The sequence below is a fragment of the Tachysurus vachellii genome, chromosome 15, assembly GCF_030014155.1.
Source record: "Tachysurus vachellii isolate PV-2020 chromosome 15, HZAU_Pvac_v1, whole genome shotgun sequence".
In the NCBI taxonomy this organism is placed as follows: Eukaryota; Metazoa; Chordata; class Actinopteri; order Siluriformes; family Bagridae; genus Tachysurus; species Tachysurus vachellii.
This window is the reverse complement of record NC_083474.1, coordinates 491,480-510,563: the sequence shown is the minus strand read 5'-3', so window position 1 is coordinate 510,563 and position 19,084 is coordinate 491,480. Positions and strand designations below refer to the sequence as shown.

At 42.7% G+C, this 19,084-nt stretch overlaps 1 protein-coding gene across 5 annotated transcripts in view; it reads left to right on the top strand.

Moving 5' to 3' along the window:
- The window catches only part of numbl (NUMB like endocytic adaptor protein), a 52,824-nt gene extending 38,335 nt beyond the window's left edge, over positions 1-14,489 (top strand). For all 5 annotated transcript variants that reach the window (XM_060888613.1, XM_060888614.1, XM_060888612.1 and 2 more), the window contains exons 3-9: positions 891-965; positions 1,577-1,651; positions 7,431-7,571; positions 7,913-8,117; positions 8,408-8,674; positions 9,952-10,125; positions 11,635-14,489. In XM_060888613.1, coding sequence (XP_060744596.1) covers positions 891-965; positions 1,577-1,651; positions 7,431-7,571; positions 7,913-8,117; positions 8,408-8,674; positions 9,952-10,125; positions 11,635-12,443 — 1,746 coding nt within the window. In that variant the 3' untranslated portion in view covers positions 12,444-14,489. The remainder of the gene's footprint in view (positions 1-890; positions 966-1,576; positions 1,652-7,430; positions 7,572-7,912; positions 8,118-8,407; positions 8,675-9,951; positions 10,126-11,634) is intronic.
- Positions 14,490-19,084: the final 4,595 nt, after the last annotated feature.

Here is a 19,084-nt window from a genome sequence, read left to right as displayed (position 1 = left end):
ACATTTGAAACAGAAATAAAACAAATCCAGAAGACAAGCTGAGCTTCAGTGCCATTAATGAAGGTCTCACTGCAGAGAGATAAACATAATTAAATCCAGCCCCGTTTTCGTCGTTAGCCCGAGGACAGAGATGTAATTCTCTAATGGACCTTTTCCTCAGTGCTCACATCATCACATAATATAAAACACACCATCTCCAGATGAATTGTGTCCCTCAAAGATGCTTTGTATCTCTCTCAGTTTGGACAGAGTGGTGTGTCTGAGATTTATATTACTGTGTGTGGGGTTTCTGTTGCTCAGCTCGGGATGAAGAATATATTATTGTGTAATTGTAGGGCAGCAGCAGCTCCGAGGTTACAGCTCAGGGCCACTGATCAGAAGCTCAGGGGTTCGAGGTCCAGTACTTCTATCAGCTCTACACATCTGGTTCCTGATATTGTTTTTTATTCTTCTTGTTCTTAGTGAACACTAATCAATCAGACTGAAGTCTGGGCTTGGATTGATCCATTCTACCATCTTGATTCTGAGTCACTGCAGTATAAATCTGTTGTCTTTCTGGAAGCTGAACATCTTCTGAAGAGTCTCTTGCAAACTGTCTTTCTTCTCGGATCGTCCTGTATTTAGCTTCTTTCATCATGCTTTCGGTCCTGACTAGTTGTCCAGTCTTTGCTGATGAAAACCACACGATGCTTCCACCATCATGCTTCACACTATTCTGTTTGCACCTCAGACCTGCCAACCTTCATGTCTATCAGCGAACGTTCGACTTCTTTAAGATTAAACATTTAGATCATTTATTCAGACTGAAATTTATAAATCATTTGATAAAGAACAGAATACCTGCCGTTGAGCGTCTCACTCTCTTTCTCCCGTCGTTCTCTCGTCTGCAGTATCTGGGTTTGGTGGAGGTGGAGGAGTCCAGAGGGATGCATGTGTGTGAGGAGGCTGTGAAGAAACTGAAGGTGGTGAGTATTTTCCTCCCTTTTCCTTTTCGGTATGATCAGATTCCAGATAAGAGCTGATGATGATTTCAGACCTCCAGCCTTCCACCTGCAACCTCGAACACATTCAGTAAGGTGAAATGAATACAGCAGGATGTGTGAGAGGATCTGTTTTGTTAAGGGTTTGTTTAATGGTCACGTTATCCTCTGATCATTAATCATGATCTGAACATGTTGCATGTTGAAAACAGATTTAATGCAGACATGTTTATTTAGATGTCTCTAGTTTATTATGAAGCCGATGCGTGTAACTCAAAGGGTTTACATGAAGTATGATGTGTGTACAGTGTTGTACAGAGGACCGTGTGTGTGTGTGTGTGTGTGTGTGTGTGTGTGTTTTCTTCCTGTCCATCAGTCCTTTTGTCTTCAGTAACACCACCCCCTCTAATTTCCCTTCTTCGCCCATCACCAGGTCCTGCGTTCTTCTTTTTAACATCCTCATCACTTCATTACAGCTCAGCACCTGTGTGACGTACATTTGTACATGAAGATGCATAAAAACATCGTACACAACACACTGAGAGGTCTGAGAACCGCAGTAGAGTCTCATGCTGTTCTGTCGGTTTTCTTCTCAGAGCGGAAAAAAGACGGTAAAAGCCATGCTGTGGGTGTCGGCTGATGGTCTGCGAGTCGTCGACGACAAAACCAAGGTAAGCGTTTCATTGTCCTTGCACTTATTTAATTATTTACCCAAACAGGAAGTCAACAGGAAAACAGGGACCTTTTGAAAACGTTCCACTTAAATGGTCTGTGGTGACAGTGTTCTGTCTGGGCCTCAGTATACAGGCAAGGCTTTGAACACGAGGGAAACTGCAGAAAAAAAGCACAGCAGGGGAAACTGGTTCTTCTCCAAAAGCCCAATCCCACGACTGCCTTTACTTCACGTCCAGCTCCTTCCTGAAGAGTCCCAGAAGCCACACATGGGTCTGACGGCTGCTTGTTGTAACTGACGACATGTTTTTAATCGTCTGGCTTTTTCTTTTCTATATTCTGGTCAAATGTTCTTACGTTCCTGATCTTATAAAAACACACCTAAACACACAGTGGTGAAAAGGTGATCAGGGGCCTCATTACACTACACTACATTACACTACACTACACTACACACCACTACACTACACTACACTACACTACACTACACTACACTACACTACACTACACTACACACCACTACACTACACTACACTACACTACACTACACTACACACCACTACACTACACTACACTACACTACACTACACTACACTACACTACACTACACACCACTACACTACACTACACTACACTACACTACACTACACTACACTACACTACACTACACTACACTACACTACACTACACTACACTACACTACATTACATTACACTACACTACACTACACTACACTACACTACATTACACTACACTACACTACACTACACTACACTACACTACACTACACTACACTACACTACACTACACTACACTACATTACACTACACTACACTACACTACACTACACTACACTACATTACACTACACTACACTACACTACACTACACTACACTACACTACACTACACTACACTACACTACACTACACTACACTACACTACACTACACTACACTACACTACACTACACTACACTACACTACACTACACTACACTACACTACACTACACTACACTACACTACACTACACTACACTACACTACACTACATTACACTACACTACACTACACTACACTACACTACACTACACTACACTACACTACACTACACTACACTACACTACACTACACTACACTACACTACACTACACTACACTACACTACACTACACTACACTACACTACACTACACTACACTACACTACACTACACTACACTACACTACACTACACTACACTACACTACACTACACTACACTACACTACACTACACTACACTACACTACACTACACTACACTACACTACACTACACTGCACTACACTACACTACACTACACTACACTACACTACACTACACTACACTACACTACACTACACTACACTACACTACACTACACTACACTACACTACACTACACTACACTACACTACACTACACTACACTACACTACACTACACTACACTACACTACTCTACACTACACTACACTACACTACACTACACTACACTACACTACACTACACTACACTACACTACACTACACTACACTACACTACACTACACTACACTACACTACACTACACTACACTACACTACACTACACTACACTACACTACACTACACTACACTACACTACACTACACTACACTACACTACACTACACTACACTACACTACACTACACTACACTACACCTCACTACACTACACTACACTACACTACACTACACTACACTACACTACACTACACTACACTACACTACACTACACTACACTACACTACACTACACTACACTACACTACACTACACTACACTACACTACACTACACTACATTACACTACACTACACTACACTACACTACACTACACTACACTACACTACACTACACTACACTACACTACACTACACTACACTACACTACACTACACTACACTACACTACACTACACTACACTACACTACACTACACTACACTACACTACACTACACTATACTACACTACACTACACTACACTACACTACACTACACTACACTACACTACACTACACTACACTACACTACACTACACTACACTACACTACACTACACTACACTACACTACACTACACTACACTACACTACACTACACTACACTACACTACACTACACTACACTACACTACACTACACTACACTACAGTACACTACACTACACTACACTACACTACACTACACTACACTACACTACACTACACTACACTACACTACACTACACTACACTACACTACACTACACTACACTACACTACACTACACTACACTACACTACACTACACTACACTACACTACACTACACTACACTACACTACACTACACTACACTACACTACACTACACTACACTACACCTCACTACACTACACTACACTACACTACACTACACTACACTACACTACACTACACTACACTACACTACACTACACTACACTACACTACACTACACTACACTACACTACACTACACTACACTACACTACACTACACTACACTACACTACACTACACTACACTACACTACACTACACTACACTACACTACACTACACTACACTACACTACACTACACTACACTACACTACACTACACTACACTACACTACACTACACTACACTACACTACACTACACTACACTACACTACACTACACTACACTACTCTACACTACACTACACTACACTACACTACACTACACTACACTACACTACACTACACTACACTACACTACACTACACTACACTACACTACACTACACTACACTACACTACACTACACTACACTACACTACACTACACTACACTACACTACACTACACTACACAACACTACACTACACCTCACTACACTACACTACACTACACTACACTACACTACACTACACTACACTACACTACACTACACTACACTACACTACACTACACTACACTACACTACACTACACTACACTACACTACACTACACTACACTACACTACACTACACTACACTACACTACACTACACTACACTACACTACACTACACTACACTACACTACACTACACTACACTACACTACACTACACTACACTACACTACACTACACTACACTACACTACACTACACTACACTACACTACACTACACTACACTACACTACACTACACTACACTACACTACACTACACTACACTACACTACACTACACTACACTACACTACCCTACACTACACTACCCTACCCTACACTACACTACACTACACTACCCTACTCTACACTACACTACACTACACTACACTACACTACACTACACTACACTACACTACACTACACTACACTACACTACACTACACTACACTACACTACACTACACTACACTACACTACACTACACTACACTACACTACACTACACTACCCTACACTAACCTACACTACACTACACTACACTACACTACACTACACTACACTACACTACACTACACTACACTACACTACACTACACTACACTACACTACACTACACTACACTACACTACACTACACTACACTACACTACACTACACTACACTACACTACACTACACTACACTACACTACACTACATTACACTACACTACACTACACTACACTACACTACACTACACTACACTACACTACACTACACTACACTACACTACACTACACTACACTACACTACACTACACTACACTACACTACACTACACTACACTACACTACACTCCACTACACTACACTACACTACACTACACTACACTACACTACACTACACTACACTACACTACACTACACTACACTACACTACACTACACTACACTACACTACACTACACTACACTACACTACACTACACTACACTACACTACACTACACTACACTACACTACACTACACTACACTACACTACACTACACTACACTACACTACACTACACTACACTACACTACACTACACTACACTACACTACACTACACTACACTACACTACACTACACTACACTACACTACACTACACTACACTACACTACACTACACTACACTACACTACACTACACTACACTACACTACACTGCACTACACTACACTACACTACACTACACTACACTACACTACACTACACTACACTACACTACACTACACTACACTACACTACACTACACTACACTACACTACACTACACTACACTACACTACACTACACTACACTACACTACACTACACTACACTACACTACACTACACTACACTACACAACACTACACTACACTACACTACACTACACTACACTACACTACACAACACTACACTACACTACACTACACTACACTACACTACACTACACTACACTACACTACACTACACTACACTACACTACACTACACTACACAACACTACACTACACCTCACTACACTACACTACACTACACTACACAACACTACACTACACCTCACTACACTACACTACACTACACTACACAACACTACACTACACCTCACTACACTACACTACACTACACTACACTACACCTCACTACACTACACTACACTACACTACACTACACTACACTACACCTCACTACACTACACTACACTACACTACACAACACTACACTACACCTCACTACACTACACTACACTACACTACACTACACTACACTACACTACACTACACTACACTACACTACACTACACCTCACTACACTACACAACACTACACTACACTACATTACACTACACTACACTACACTACACAACACTACACTACACCTCACTACACTACACTACACTACACTACACTACACTACACTACACTACACTACACTACACTACACTACACAACACTACACTACACCTCACTACACTACACTACACTACACTACACTACACTACACTACACTACACTACACTACAGTCATCCTGTTCTTTTCCAGGCTGTGAAAAGCGAGTGGAAGGCACAAAGAACCCTCTTTTTTGTTGCTGTAACCCCTCCCCCAAAACATCCATCGCCTCTCTCTCTCTCTCTCTCTCTCTCTCTCTCTCTCTCTCTCTCTCTCTCTCTCTCTCTCTCTCTCTCTCTCTCTCTCTCTCTCTCTCTCTCTCTCTCCCTGCCCTTCTGCTAATCCCTCTGCTTTGCTGTGAGTCAGCACAGAGGACTAATCCCCTTTTACCACTGTCCATATGGCTCACGAGCATCCTGCTGCACACACACACACTCTGATCTCGGGCGAGTGTGTCTGGGGTCCCGCCCTGACATTTAACAAGCCTCATGGCCTCCTGTTTTCCCAGAAGTGTGAAGTGAGTCAGCAGCCCCTCCTCTTTTCTGACCACTCCGGTCTTCCGGCTCTTTTTCTCCCGGAGCACAATTGGCCATTGAGCTGCCTCACAGAGCGCTGGTCCACTCCAGGCAGTGAGGAGGCTTGAGATGAATGGGTTCCTCACCTGACACACCACACACTGTGAAGATCTACCACTTCTGCTCTCACCGGCTGATTTACTACGCAGTCATTGTTCCTTTAAACAGTAATTTTAATGTGGTTAATGTGGTGCCTTTTGTATGAGCCGTTCTGGGAATTTGAGTCTGAATGAGATCAGCGTTTCCAGAAGTAAGATTGTGTGCGTAATTTATGGCACCTTGTGTTTACGGGTAACGCTCACTGATACACCTTCACACGCTCAAGTCAGCTACCATCACACTGGGTAAACGATTATGCTGTAATTTCTGCTGTAGCTGATACAAACGTGTTTCCTTCCCGTCTCGTGTCATCTGTAGGACCTCATCGTCGATCAGACCATCGAGAAGGTGTCGTTCTGTGCACCGGACCGCAACTACGACAAGGCCTTCTCTTACATCTGCCGTGACGGTACCACACGCCGCTGGATGTGCCACTGCTTCATGGCTCTTAAGGACTCGGTGAGAGCGGATTGCATTTTACACTCGTCCTCTAATTCCAGTAAGCAGGATAAGTGCTGCGGATCTCTCAGCCGGAACAAGCTGCCTGCTGCATGCCGCTGTACTCGAGACACTCGAGGAAATGAGTTATGATGTTAGAGAGCAATTTACTGTCACAAGGACAATCTTTGTGTTTGAGCGTCCAATCGTTCTCTTGATCTTAAACCCTGATTAGAATTAGTGCTAATCTAAAATACTTGTCTTTAATATCTGACTGTTTTTAAAAGTCATTTTAAAATGTCTTTTAAAGAAGATTGGAAATAAACGTGTCCTTCGCTCACTAGTACTGCTCTACACGGCAGGGTGAGCGTCTCAGTCACGCAGTAGGTTGTGCGTTTGCTGCTTGTTTGGAGCGAAAGCAGCGGCGGGAGAAGGAGTGTGGCGTCACGGCGTCGTTCGATGCCACCCGCACCTCGTTTGTTCGCGAAGGATCGTTCCGAGTCTCCTCGGCTGGTCAGCAGGGTGAGAGGGAAGACATCATGAAGCAGCTGCAGGACAAAAAAAAGGGTCAGTAAACCAGTACAGTGTAAACTCCAGTCTCTTCCATAAACACTCATAAAGAGAATATTACACACAACGGTCAGTGCTGCTGAGACTCGTACGGTTATATGATAAAGTTTTGAAGAAGTAATAAAAAAATCTTTTCATCCAGAAGCAGGATAAAATGTAGATAGAACAAGATAATAAAAAGAAAGCATGAAGATTTATACAAATTTATTCAATTTCACGTTTTTTTTATATCCATTGCATTTTATGAGTCGGCCCTAAATAATGTGAATGTCGTGTCCTCTGTGCAGAAGTCTGTTCCGTCCCTGCAGTTCCTCCAGGTAACGCTTCACCTCCAGAAGGTGCAGCCACACAGGTAGAACGAGCCGAGGCAGGTGGGCCACACGCCATCCCTCGTCGTCACGCGCCACTCGAACAGCTTGTGCGCCAGGGCTCATTCCGCGGCTTCCCTGCACTCAGCCAGAAAAACTCGCCTTTTAAACGCCAGCTGTCTCTGCGCCTGAACGAGCTGCCGTCCACCCTGCAGCGCAAAACTGACTTCCAGAGCAAGAACCCGGGTCAGTGATGTCTGTACACAACACAACACACACAACACAACACAACACAACACACACAACACACAACAATCAGCAGAATCCATCACCAACTTCACCAAACACAGAGGAATTCTCTTCTACTAGTGCTATTGTGATTATATTCACCAATGCATTACTAAATCAATAATAATAATAATAATAATAATAATAATAATAATAATAATAATAACAACAACAAGAAGTCAGAGTTGCTCTAAACCTGATTGAGAACCAATCAGAACCTTTAACATGATATAAATTCTATTTTTTATTATATTATATTTTTAATAATGATTCTTATAATCTTGTTCTGCACATATTTCATATCTCTGTGTAGTTTGGAGCACATGAACATGTAGATTAGACTAAAACAAATATTTCCCAGAAATCTGTTCATCTTAGGCCTGTTATGTATTTATAGAAAGCTGCTGTGGCTCTTCTGGTGTGACTCTGCTGATTCTCCTGCTGTGTCTCCCAGGAGTTATATGTATTTCCACAAAAACTCGATCTCTAGAGGATCTGAGAGACAGAGAGAGAGAAGGAGAGAGGGAGAGAGCAGGGAGAGAGAGAGAGGGAGAGAGTAAGAGAGAGAGAAGGAGGGAGAGAGAGAGAGAGAGAGAGAGAGAAAGAGAGAGTAAGAGAGAGGGAGGGAGAGAGAGAGAGTAAGAGAGAGAGAGAGAGAGGGAGAGTAAGAGAGAGAGAGAGAGAGAGAAAGAAAGAGTAAGAGTGAGGGAGGGAGAGAGAGAGAGTAAGAGAGAGAGAGAGGGAGAGTAAGAGAGAGAGAGAGAATTCGCAGCCCTTTCTGTTCTCTGCTTTAATCCCTCAGGTCAGATTTGACACTGATAAGAGAATTATGGATGGTGTTCTATTTGTAGCATCGAGACAAGGTCAAGGATTTCCTAAGTTTGTTGTTTCTGTTGTATAAGAACTCAATGTTGACTAAAACAGTGGCTTATTATTGTAACCTCCATGTTTATGACATTAAAGGACCGAGTTACACTTTACATGACATCTAGAATGTTCTACACATTTATTTTACAGCACTTTACGCTTTCTGAAGGCTTAAACGAAGCCCAGACGTGTGATAAAGAAACTTTCCAACTTTCATTAAAACATGCAGTCATGTGTCCCAGACCAGTTCCACAAGCTCCACTGGACACAGATTATTTTATTCCACTCTGCCATGTAAGAGCTTTCTGTGGTCCCTCTGCATGACATCAGTTTTGTGTAACTGACCTGCTCCATTGATTCTCCCCCAGTTTGTGAGATGGACCTGTCGGTGGCTGCTGAAGCAGACAGCATCAATGCGCTGTGCAGCCAAATCAACAGCTCATTCACCAAACCCTCGGAGGACCTCAGTGGCCAAGCCACCAGCAACGGCATGCCAGCATGCAGCGTTCCTCCTGCCATCCCACCTCCACCTGTACCTCAAGGTAAAGACAACACACAGAATATAAATACATACCTGCAAACTAGTCGCTTTTCGGCGAAATTCGCCGTTTTTAATCAAAATATGTTATTTGTGTGAATCGTGTAGATCCGAAGAGTTTTTAGTTTGGGGGTGGGGGGTGGGGGGCTTCTTTCAGCTGCGTCCGAAACCGCTTACTTCCATCCAATAATTAGGCGTAGTAGTGCTTAGGCGGCGGTTTTGGATGCAGCGTATTAAACCATCTATCAAGCTGATGATAGCTGATGTGACCTCGCGTCTCTACTTCTAATGAATTTTTATGGCGGATGGCAAACCAACTTTTGGTGCATTAACTGCCACCAACTGGACTGGAGTGTGAAGCACTAGTAAGCAGATGACGCCTCACGTCTCAATCGTCCTCGCGTCTTTTGACCAATCAGCATTCAGAACCAAGATAAGACAATCACCTATTTCGTCCCTCACTTCAAGCCGCAGAGGACAAACAAAAAGCAGTAAAGAGACACATTGATAAACAACGAAAACGGGCACTTGAAAGGTTTGTGGCGGCCAAAAAACAAAAGAAATAGCAATATTTGTGTTCATCAATTTATTAAGGTTCCAAGGCACTCAAATTATACAGAGAAAAATGATTTCCAAGAAATTTTGGTAAAAATAGGATTAATAAAAGTGCTTTTTTCACTTGAAGCAAATGTTGTCTTTTCCCTTTATGTTCTTGTCAGAGTGCTTCATTTTAAGTTCTCAATTTGTCTTGGGGGGGGGGATTTTATTTCGAACCTTGTCACGTTTTTCACCTCTTGTGAGTTTGCAGGTATGTAAATAGTACAGAAGGTTGGTTAAAAATACAGACAGGCACCTGAGCTTAAAGACTTAAGACAAGCTGCAAATACAAGAAACTAGGAAATCAAGATGATGGTAATGTTATAAAACACATAACTGTGGCTTGAACTGGATGCGAGGTGTAATCAAGGGCTGAGACAGGATCAGTTGGTACAGGAACTGGAACTGGATCTAAATTACGTCTGAGATCAGGAACAGAATCATGAAGTGAGTTTGGAATCAGATCTGAGACCGAGCCAGAATCTAGGACAGGCAGAAACTGGAATTGGCTTTGACAGAATCAGGGGCTGGAACAGTGCCTACAGAAATGACTGGAGCTGATACAAGGACTGTACCTAGAAGGACCAGTGTGGGAACGAGCCTGAGACTGAGCCAGTGGCTGACATGGGGGGTTAAAGTGGCAACACGGACAGACCCGTATAGAAGCAGTGCAAAGGTAATGAGAAGGATCTGGAGAAGGTTCATAATTAGACTCAATAATTAGCACATACTCAGGACCTGCAGAGGCAGGATTGGCCTTCGCATTGTGAAGCTGAAGGATCACTGACACCTATGGTACATACTACAGGGTGGTTCAGTGACACAAGTGTTTCTTACCCAATTCAAATAAAATAGTCTGAGTATAAATACTTAACAAGTGTGGTTTTTTTTTTTGTTTTTTTTTTGCATTTTGCAGGTACCAGCTCATGGGGCCAGTCGGAGCCCCCTGTTCAGTCTCCACCCTCAACCGGCCACAGGCGCACACCATCCGAAGCTGAACGCTGGCTGGAGGAAGTCTCTAAGGCAGTGAAAGCCCAGCAGCAGACTCCACCCACTCTGCCACCACCACCCATCCAGCAGCCGACACCAGTTCCCACCGCACCCCTCGCTCCAGGCTCTCTGCCCACGTCCATGCAGCCCTTCCCTATGGCTTTTGACACCACTCCCGCACCAGTGGGCATGTACGGCCAGGCGCCTCTACAGCCAGGCTATGTGCCTATGCAGCCCTACATGCCTGCCATGGCTAACAGCATGACATACCCCAATGCCAGCATGCCTGTGGTGGGTATAACACCCTCACAAATGGTAGCAAATGTCTTCTGCAGTGCCACTGGTTCTTCAGGCGGAGGCACTATGGGGGTTGGTATGGGTTCCAAAACTAGCACACTCGGTGGCGGTCCTTCGGCTTTTCCCAGCCTTGCCGGGGGCTTCGCTAGCGCTACGTTCACCAACCAATCGGCCTCCCATGGGCTTGCACAAAACTCACCTCCCTCCAGAACCAGCGTGGGTTCCAGCAGCGTTACACAAAACGGCTCCATGTCAAGTGGAAGTGGGAGCACCAACACCTGGCCAGTGGAGAGTCTGCAGCAGTCCAATCTCCCAGCTGATGCCCAGGAAGCAGAGCGCTTTGAGGCCAAGTGGGCAGCTCTGGAGTCCAAATCACAACCCAAGGCACCCAACCCTTTCTCCAACGATTTACAAAAGACCTTTGAAATTGAGCTCTAATTGCATCCATATGGGCATCGATTTAGACCCTGACATAAGAAATGAAATCCTGTTGCATTTGGCTTGTTTTTGTTCGACTCTTTTGTTCCTTTAACTCTTGCTCCTGCTCTTCAGGATCGCTCCATCATGTATCATTCCAAATGCAGTCATAAAACTGGGAACATGACAGTGTCCCTGAACCCAACAAACCGAGTCACTTAATTTTAAAGAATGGAAAGACTTCTGGCTTTGAGTTTGCTTTTGCTGCGATGGCTCAGTCAAGTGAATCAAGTGACCTCAAACAACCTGCAGAGGGAGCAAAAGATTGATTATGATGCAGCCAAAATGTTTATTTATTACTTTTTTTCGATTGTGGAAAAGATTTTAAATCTAATTTGTGCTGATTGAATTAATTGTTTCTCTGTATTTTTTTACTTTAACCCCCGTGGCAGAAGATGACGTATAATTTGGGTGTAACGAAGACGCTCTGACTCAATAGATGAGAACTGCATGATTGGAGAATTACTAATGGAAATGCTAGCAAATGCGAGTGTAAATAGCATGTTTTTTTTCCCTCACCTCTTATTTATCACGCAGTTTGTGGATGTTCATTATTATTCAATCCCTGTGAGTCACAGCTTGAGCGTCATATCGGCACCTTGTCAGCAACACATGGACACGTCGCACTGGGAGGCTGATTATGCTGATAAAACTCTTAACACAAAGAGCTACAGAGCTAATTTCAAATGAACACCAGGGGCCCAGCAGCGCAGTCGGATAGAGAGAGTCTAGAAGCTGTAATGTAAGTGATGCAGAAACAGAGAAGGTATAAACGTGCCTGATTAGACCTGAGCCTGATTTCTCAGTCAGGACTCAGCCACAGCCTGAAGCTACATGAAATCCTGCTGTTGCTGATGAAACAATTCGTTTTATTTTACCACAGAAAATATGTGATCGTTTGTGCTAACGGAGAGTTTGGTTTGGTTTGTTGTAAAGTGAGGAAGAAAAGGAAAAATGTACGTCTGAAAAATGCTGGAGAGCGACTGATTGTTTCGAGCTGTTTACAGAAAGCTCGGAACCTAGCGGATTAGACTTGGGTTAGAAATCCTGGAACGTCGTGAACATCGTCACTTGCCGCGACGGTCGCTTGTTCAAAATATATTCTTTGAATTTTGGATTGTGTTGTGATAATATACACATGTTTCCTGGCTTTTTAACTTTCAACTTGAACTCTTTAATAATCCAGGAGAATAATGAAACTTATAATCATATATATCGAAGACTAAAGTATATTCAACACTCTGGTTTCGGTGCCGGTTCTGCTCCAGACATTTAACTTTTCAGGGAATCCTTCATTCCTGTACCGATGGATTTCTTACTCTGCAATAATGCTCAATGCTTTCTGTCAGCTTTTGTTCTGAGGTGATATAAATGAACTCGGATCTCGGCTCAGGTCCGTGCTGTGTTCGGTAGGAACGTGCTGAGTGACTGGATTTTGTCTGGAGTTTGTCAATGAGTAGGATAAAAGCTAGATATTCAAAGCCAGACTGCACACTGTGCTACAGAACACCCACCTTGATAATAACCACTAATAATAATAATAATAATATGCACAATAGATTTACAGATTGATTGACTGAACACACAGTTTTTCACATCACAAATCTGCTCGATTTCCCTCCAGTCTGTGGATCGCTAGGCGCTAATCTCTAACGTACAGGGTTAACAGAGCCGTTCCAGGCTGCACAATGGCTTCTGTTTCAGTTTTTTTCCCAAAGCGACTGTGTTTGTAACGTGGCCAAGCTGCAGGCCTCACGGGGGGAAACGTCCCTCCTACACGAGCGTCTCCGTTCTCGGTGCTCTGCGTCTTACTTGTAACGAAGCCAGGATGAAGCGATACACACCTGATTAACCTCCAGTCCACGTGTCCCCACACAAATGTAGATCTCTTTTTGAAAACAAGGAAACTAAATGACCTCATAAACTTGATTGTAAACTGTAATCTAGCGAAAAACAAAAAACGTGGAGTTTATTTTTAATCTTTATTTACAGAGTTTTGTATTTAAACCTGCATATTTGTATTGTAATTACATTGTACAAAGACAAATAAATAATATAATATTAAGAGCCGTTTGTTCGTCTTCTTTGTGTGAAATAAAAGATGAAAACAGATGGATTGTGATGTCCAGGGATTAATAAAGGGAAATATTGAAGAAAGAAGACAATGCACTGGGTCAAGCTGTTGTAGGAAATAAAAAGATTTTCTGAAACCACAGACTAACAAAAGACATCAAACCTTTAACTTTTATTTTTTTTTAAGCTTATAGAATATGACCTTAATGAACCCAGTGAGGGGGTCACGGTGTCTTAGTGGTTAGCACGTTCGCCTCACACCTCCAGGGTTGGGGGTTCGATTCCCACCTCCACCTTGTGTGTGTGGAGTTTGCATGTTCTCCCCGTGCCTTGGGGGTTTCCTCCGGGTACTCCGGTTTCCTCCCCCGGTCCAAAGACATGCATGGTAGGTTGATTGGCATCTCTGGTAAATTGTCCGTAGTGTGTGATTGTGTGAGTGAATGAGAGTGTGTGTGTGTGTGCCCTGTGATGGGTTGGCACTCCGTCCAGTGTGTATCCTGCCTTGATGCCCGATGACGCCTGAGATAGGCACAGGCTCACCGTGACCCGAGGTAGTTCGGATAAGCGGTAGAAGATGAGTGAATGAATGTTTTCATCTGATCATCTGATATTTTCCCCACATTTTCAGTGTCTCAGACATTGTCTAAGTGTAAAGTGCTGCTCAGAACAGTCAGGTTTCTATCATCAGAGTAAACCAGAGCAATATGTTAACACCACGAGGCTTTAATCTGCTCGGACGCCGTCACAGAACCTTCCTGTCTGTGGGGTTTGTGGGAAGCTGTAGATGAAGTGACGACATCAGTCACGTCACGGTTCTTTTCCACGTCCATCACACTGTAGATCGTCTCATTTCTCTCATATTAAATCCTCCACAATGCAGCTGGTTCAGTTCATCAGCTGATGATTCAGTGCTTCAGGAGTTTCAACCTGTGTGTTGCTATAATAATAATAATAATAATAATAATAATAATAATAATAATAATAATAATAATATCTGTTTATTTACCTGTAGGTTTCCATTTAAGTTCATTAGGTTATCTTTCATTAGGTAGAGTTTGTAAAAGCCTTTAGCATTTCCTGCTAGCTAGTAATAATCTTGCTAACTGCTGGTGTTTAAAACATGAATGAAAGGAAATGTCATAGTTTTAGTTAGTGAGTGAGTCAGTGATTCAGGGATTGAGTCAGAGAGTAAGTCAGTGAGTGATTCAGTAATTGAGTCAGTGAGTCACTGAGTGAGTCAGTGGGTGATTCAGTAATTGAGTCAGTGAGTCAGTGAGTCAGTGATTCAGTAATTGTCAGTGAGTCAGAAGCGAGTGAGTCAGTGAGCGAGGGAGTCAGTGAGTGATTCAGTAATTGAGTCAGTGAGTCAGTGCCACTTCTTCATCAGATGAATTATGAATTCCACCAATTTATTTTGTCCTATAATAACAAGTTCCATCAGGGTTCATTTCATACAAATTGGTCTGATAGACATCATATGTACAAAGATGAAGTGACAGAAGTGAATTTTAGAGCTAACATTATTACTGCCTTCCTGGAGTTCACTTCAGTTCAATTTTCTGTTTTTTTATTTCCCAAACATGGCAGTTTCGTTAAAACCTACAGCTTAATTTAATAAAAACTGATATCTTTAACAGAATTTACTTTACAGATCACAGCATCACCACAGTTATGATTCACCACGTGGTCAGAGCTCTGAGTCTTACTGACAACAATATTTTGGGTTTGTAGGACATCTAGTGGTGATTCTGCGTCACTGCTCTGACTCAAAGCTGTCAGAAGTGTGGAGAACATTCCAGAAGATACAGTTCACAGGTCAGGGTTATGAGTAATATAATTATTATATATAATTAATTAATAATAATTAATTATTAATTAATTAATAATTAATTAATAATTAATATAATAATTAGTCCTCAGTGGTGTCAGTTATTTCTCCAGTTCATCAAGTCACCTTGATATGAGCACAGATCGAGGACACGTAATGACACATGAACAAATGTGTTTCTGAAATGGAGCATCATCATGTTCTACCAGTGATAGACACATGTCTGTCTGTCTGTTTGTTTGTCTGTCTGTTTGTCTGTCTGTCTGTTTGTCTGTCTATCTGTTTGTCTGTCTGTCTATCTGTCTATCTGTTTGTCTGTCTATCTGTTTGTCTGTCTATCTGTTTGTCTGTCTATCTGTTTGTCTGTCTGTCTGTCTAGGAACATGTACAGATGTTCCTAATAAAATGGACAGTGAGTGTGTTTTTTAAGGATATAACTGAATCCCAATGTTTTTTTTTTTTGCACATTCGTTGCGCTCAGTTTCTGTCATTGTTACTAAAAGAAAATGTGTTTGTCTGTCTGTCTGTCTGTCTGTCTGTCTGTCTAAAATGTGTAATTCCCCATTCTGTCACTCTCAGGGCTTCTGTACGCTGACGTTCCTCTGATAAAACTCAGGTTCCACAGAAGGACAAAACACAGATATTTTTTAAAGGGTCTAGATTTATTTTTCCTCAGCAGCTTAGATCCAACTTTACTAATTACTTCTTCGATTATTTACCCCATTATCTGCACTGAAAATATCTTCTGCTGCACAAAAATCCTTTTGGTCCTGGAGCAGGGACACGTTCTCTCGAACCCAGACTGCTTAAGGAGATGTGATGTTATAAGCAGAGAACATGCATGAAGGTCTTTAATCAGATTCCTGGAACATCTGAACCAACATCTTTCTCCAGCTCTTCATCAGACAGTAATAAATAAAAAGGGAGATCTTTTACTATGCAGATAATGAAAGGAACGTGTTAATAAAGTCTCCTCCAGAGGTATTGGAACAAACACAACTCCGATGTTAATGAGATGATAGAACAGATATTCAACTTGCATTTTCAGATATGTGCAGTCGTGTGAAAAAGTAAGTACACCCCCTTCAAATCTGTGCTTCATTTATCAGGGCCTAAACAAAGCGTGTGTGCTCATCATGAAGTAACATCAAAACTAGATCAAATTACAAACAGTTAAAACACATTTGTAATAAAATGTCTCACACACACACACACACACACACACTGAACTACACAATAGCTGCATAAATAAAGAGACATTTTAAAAGTCATCTTATTCGATCTCATCATATTCTTTAATATTCATAAAAGTTAAGAGTGGATTATAAAAATTAATACATGACCAACAGAATTATTTGGTTAAATTACATCCTAAAGTCCAGTAGGATTTTGTTCCAGTCCACAGTTTGGAAACTAAAAAAAGAATTTCTCAGATGTTCCCTTAAATTGCTTAAACAGATAAAGTGCTGCAAGTAAACCAGATGAAGAGCATTTTAAACATGTGACAGGACCAGAAGGTGGAGAGATGTTCTGAAATCACTCTGATCATGACGTCCACTCACTTTGGTACTCTGGTGTTGGTCAGTAAACAATCAGCCACGAGTGTGTGAGAAGCTCCAGAGCAGACACTGAGTCAGACAGAGCTGTGATCAGGACTGAACGAGTAACTGACTGCTTTGTGCTCGATGACTGTGGCATCTGTTTTTATATGTTTATAATATTTAGACTATAATGGCAGAAAAGATTAAATAACTAGATAAAGTGCAATTATAATGATGCAAAACTTCCTCTCGAGCTGCTGATCCTGTGATCAACACATTATAGATCCAGGAGATGATCTGAACATCTAAACAGGATACACACACACACACACACACACACACACACACACACACACACACCCACCGACCCACCCACACACACACCCACCCACCCACCGACCCACCCACACACACACACACACACACACACACACACACACACACACACACACACACACACCCACCGACCCACACACACACACACACACACACACACCCACACACACTCCCACCCACCCACCCACCGACCCACACACACACCCACCCACCGACCCACCGACCCACACACACACACACACACACACACACACACACACACACACACACACACACACACACACACACACCCACCCACCGACCCACACACACACACACACACACACAGACCAACCGACCCACACACACACACACACACACACACACACCCACCGACCCACACACACACACACACACCCACCCACCACACACAAACCCCGACACACTCACACACACACCACACACACAGACCCCGACACACACACACACACACAGACACACACACACACCATACATACTAACACACCGACACACACACACACACCACACATACCAACACACCCACATACCGACACACACACACACACACACACACACACACATACCGACACACACACCGACCCACACACACACCCACACACATACCGACACACCGACACACACACACACACCACACACACACCCACATACACCGACACACACACACACACCATACATACTGACACACACACACACCACACACACCCACACACCGACACACACTGACACACACACATATCGACACACACACACACACACCACACACACCCACACACACACCCCCACACACACCCCCACACACACAC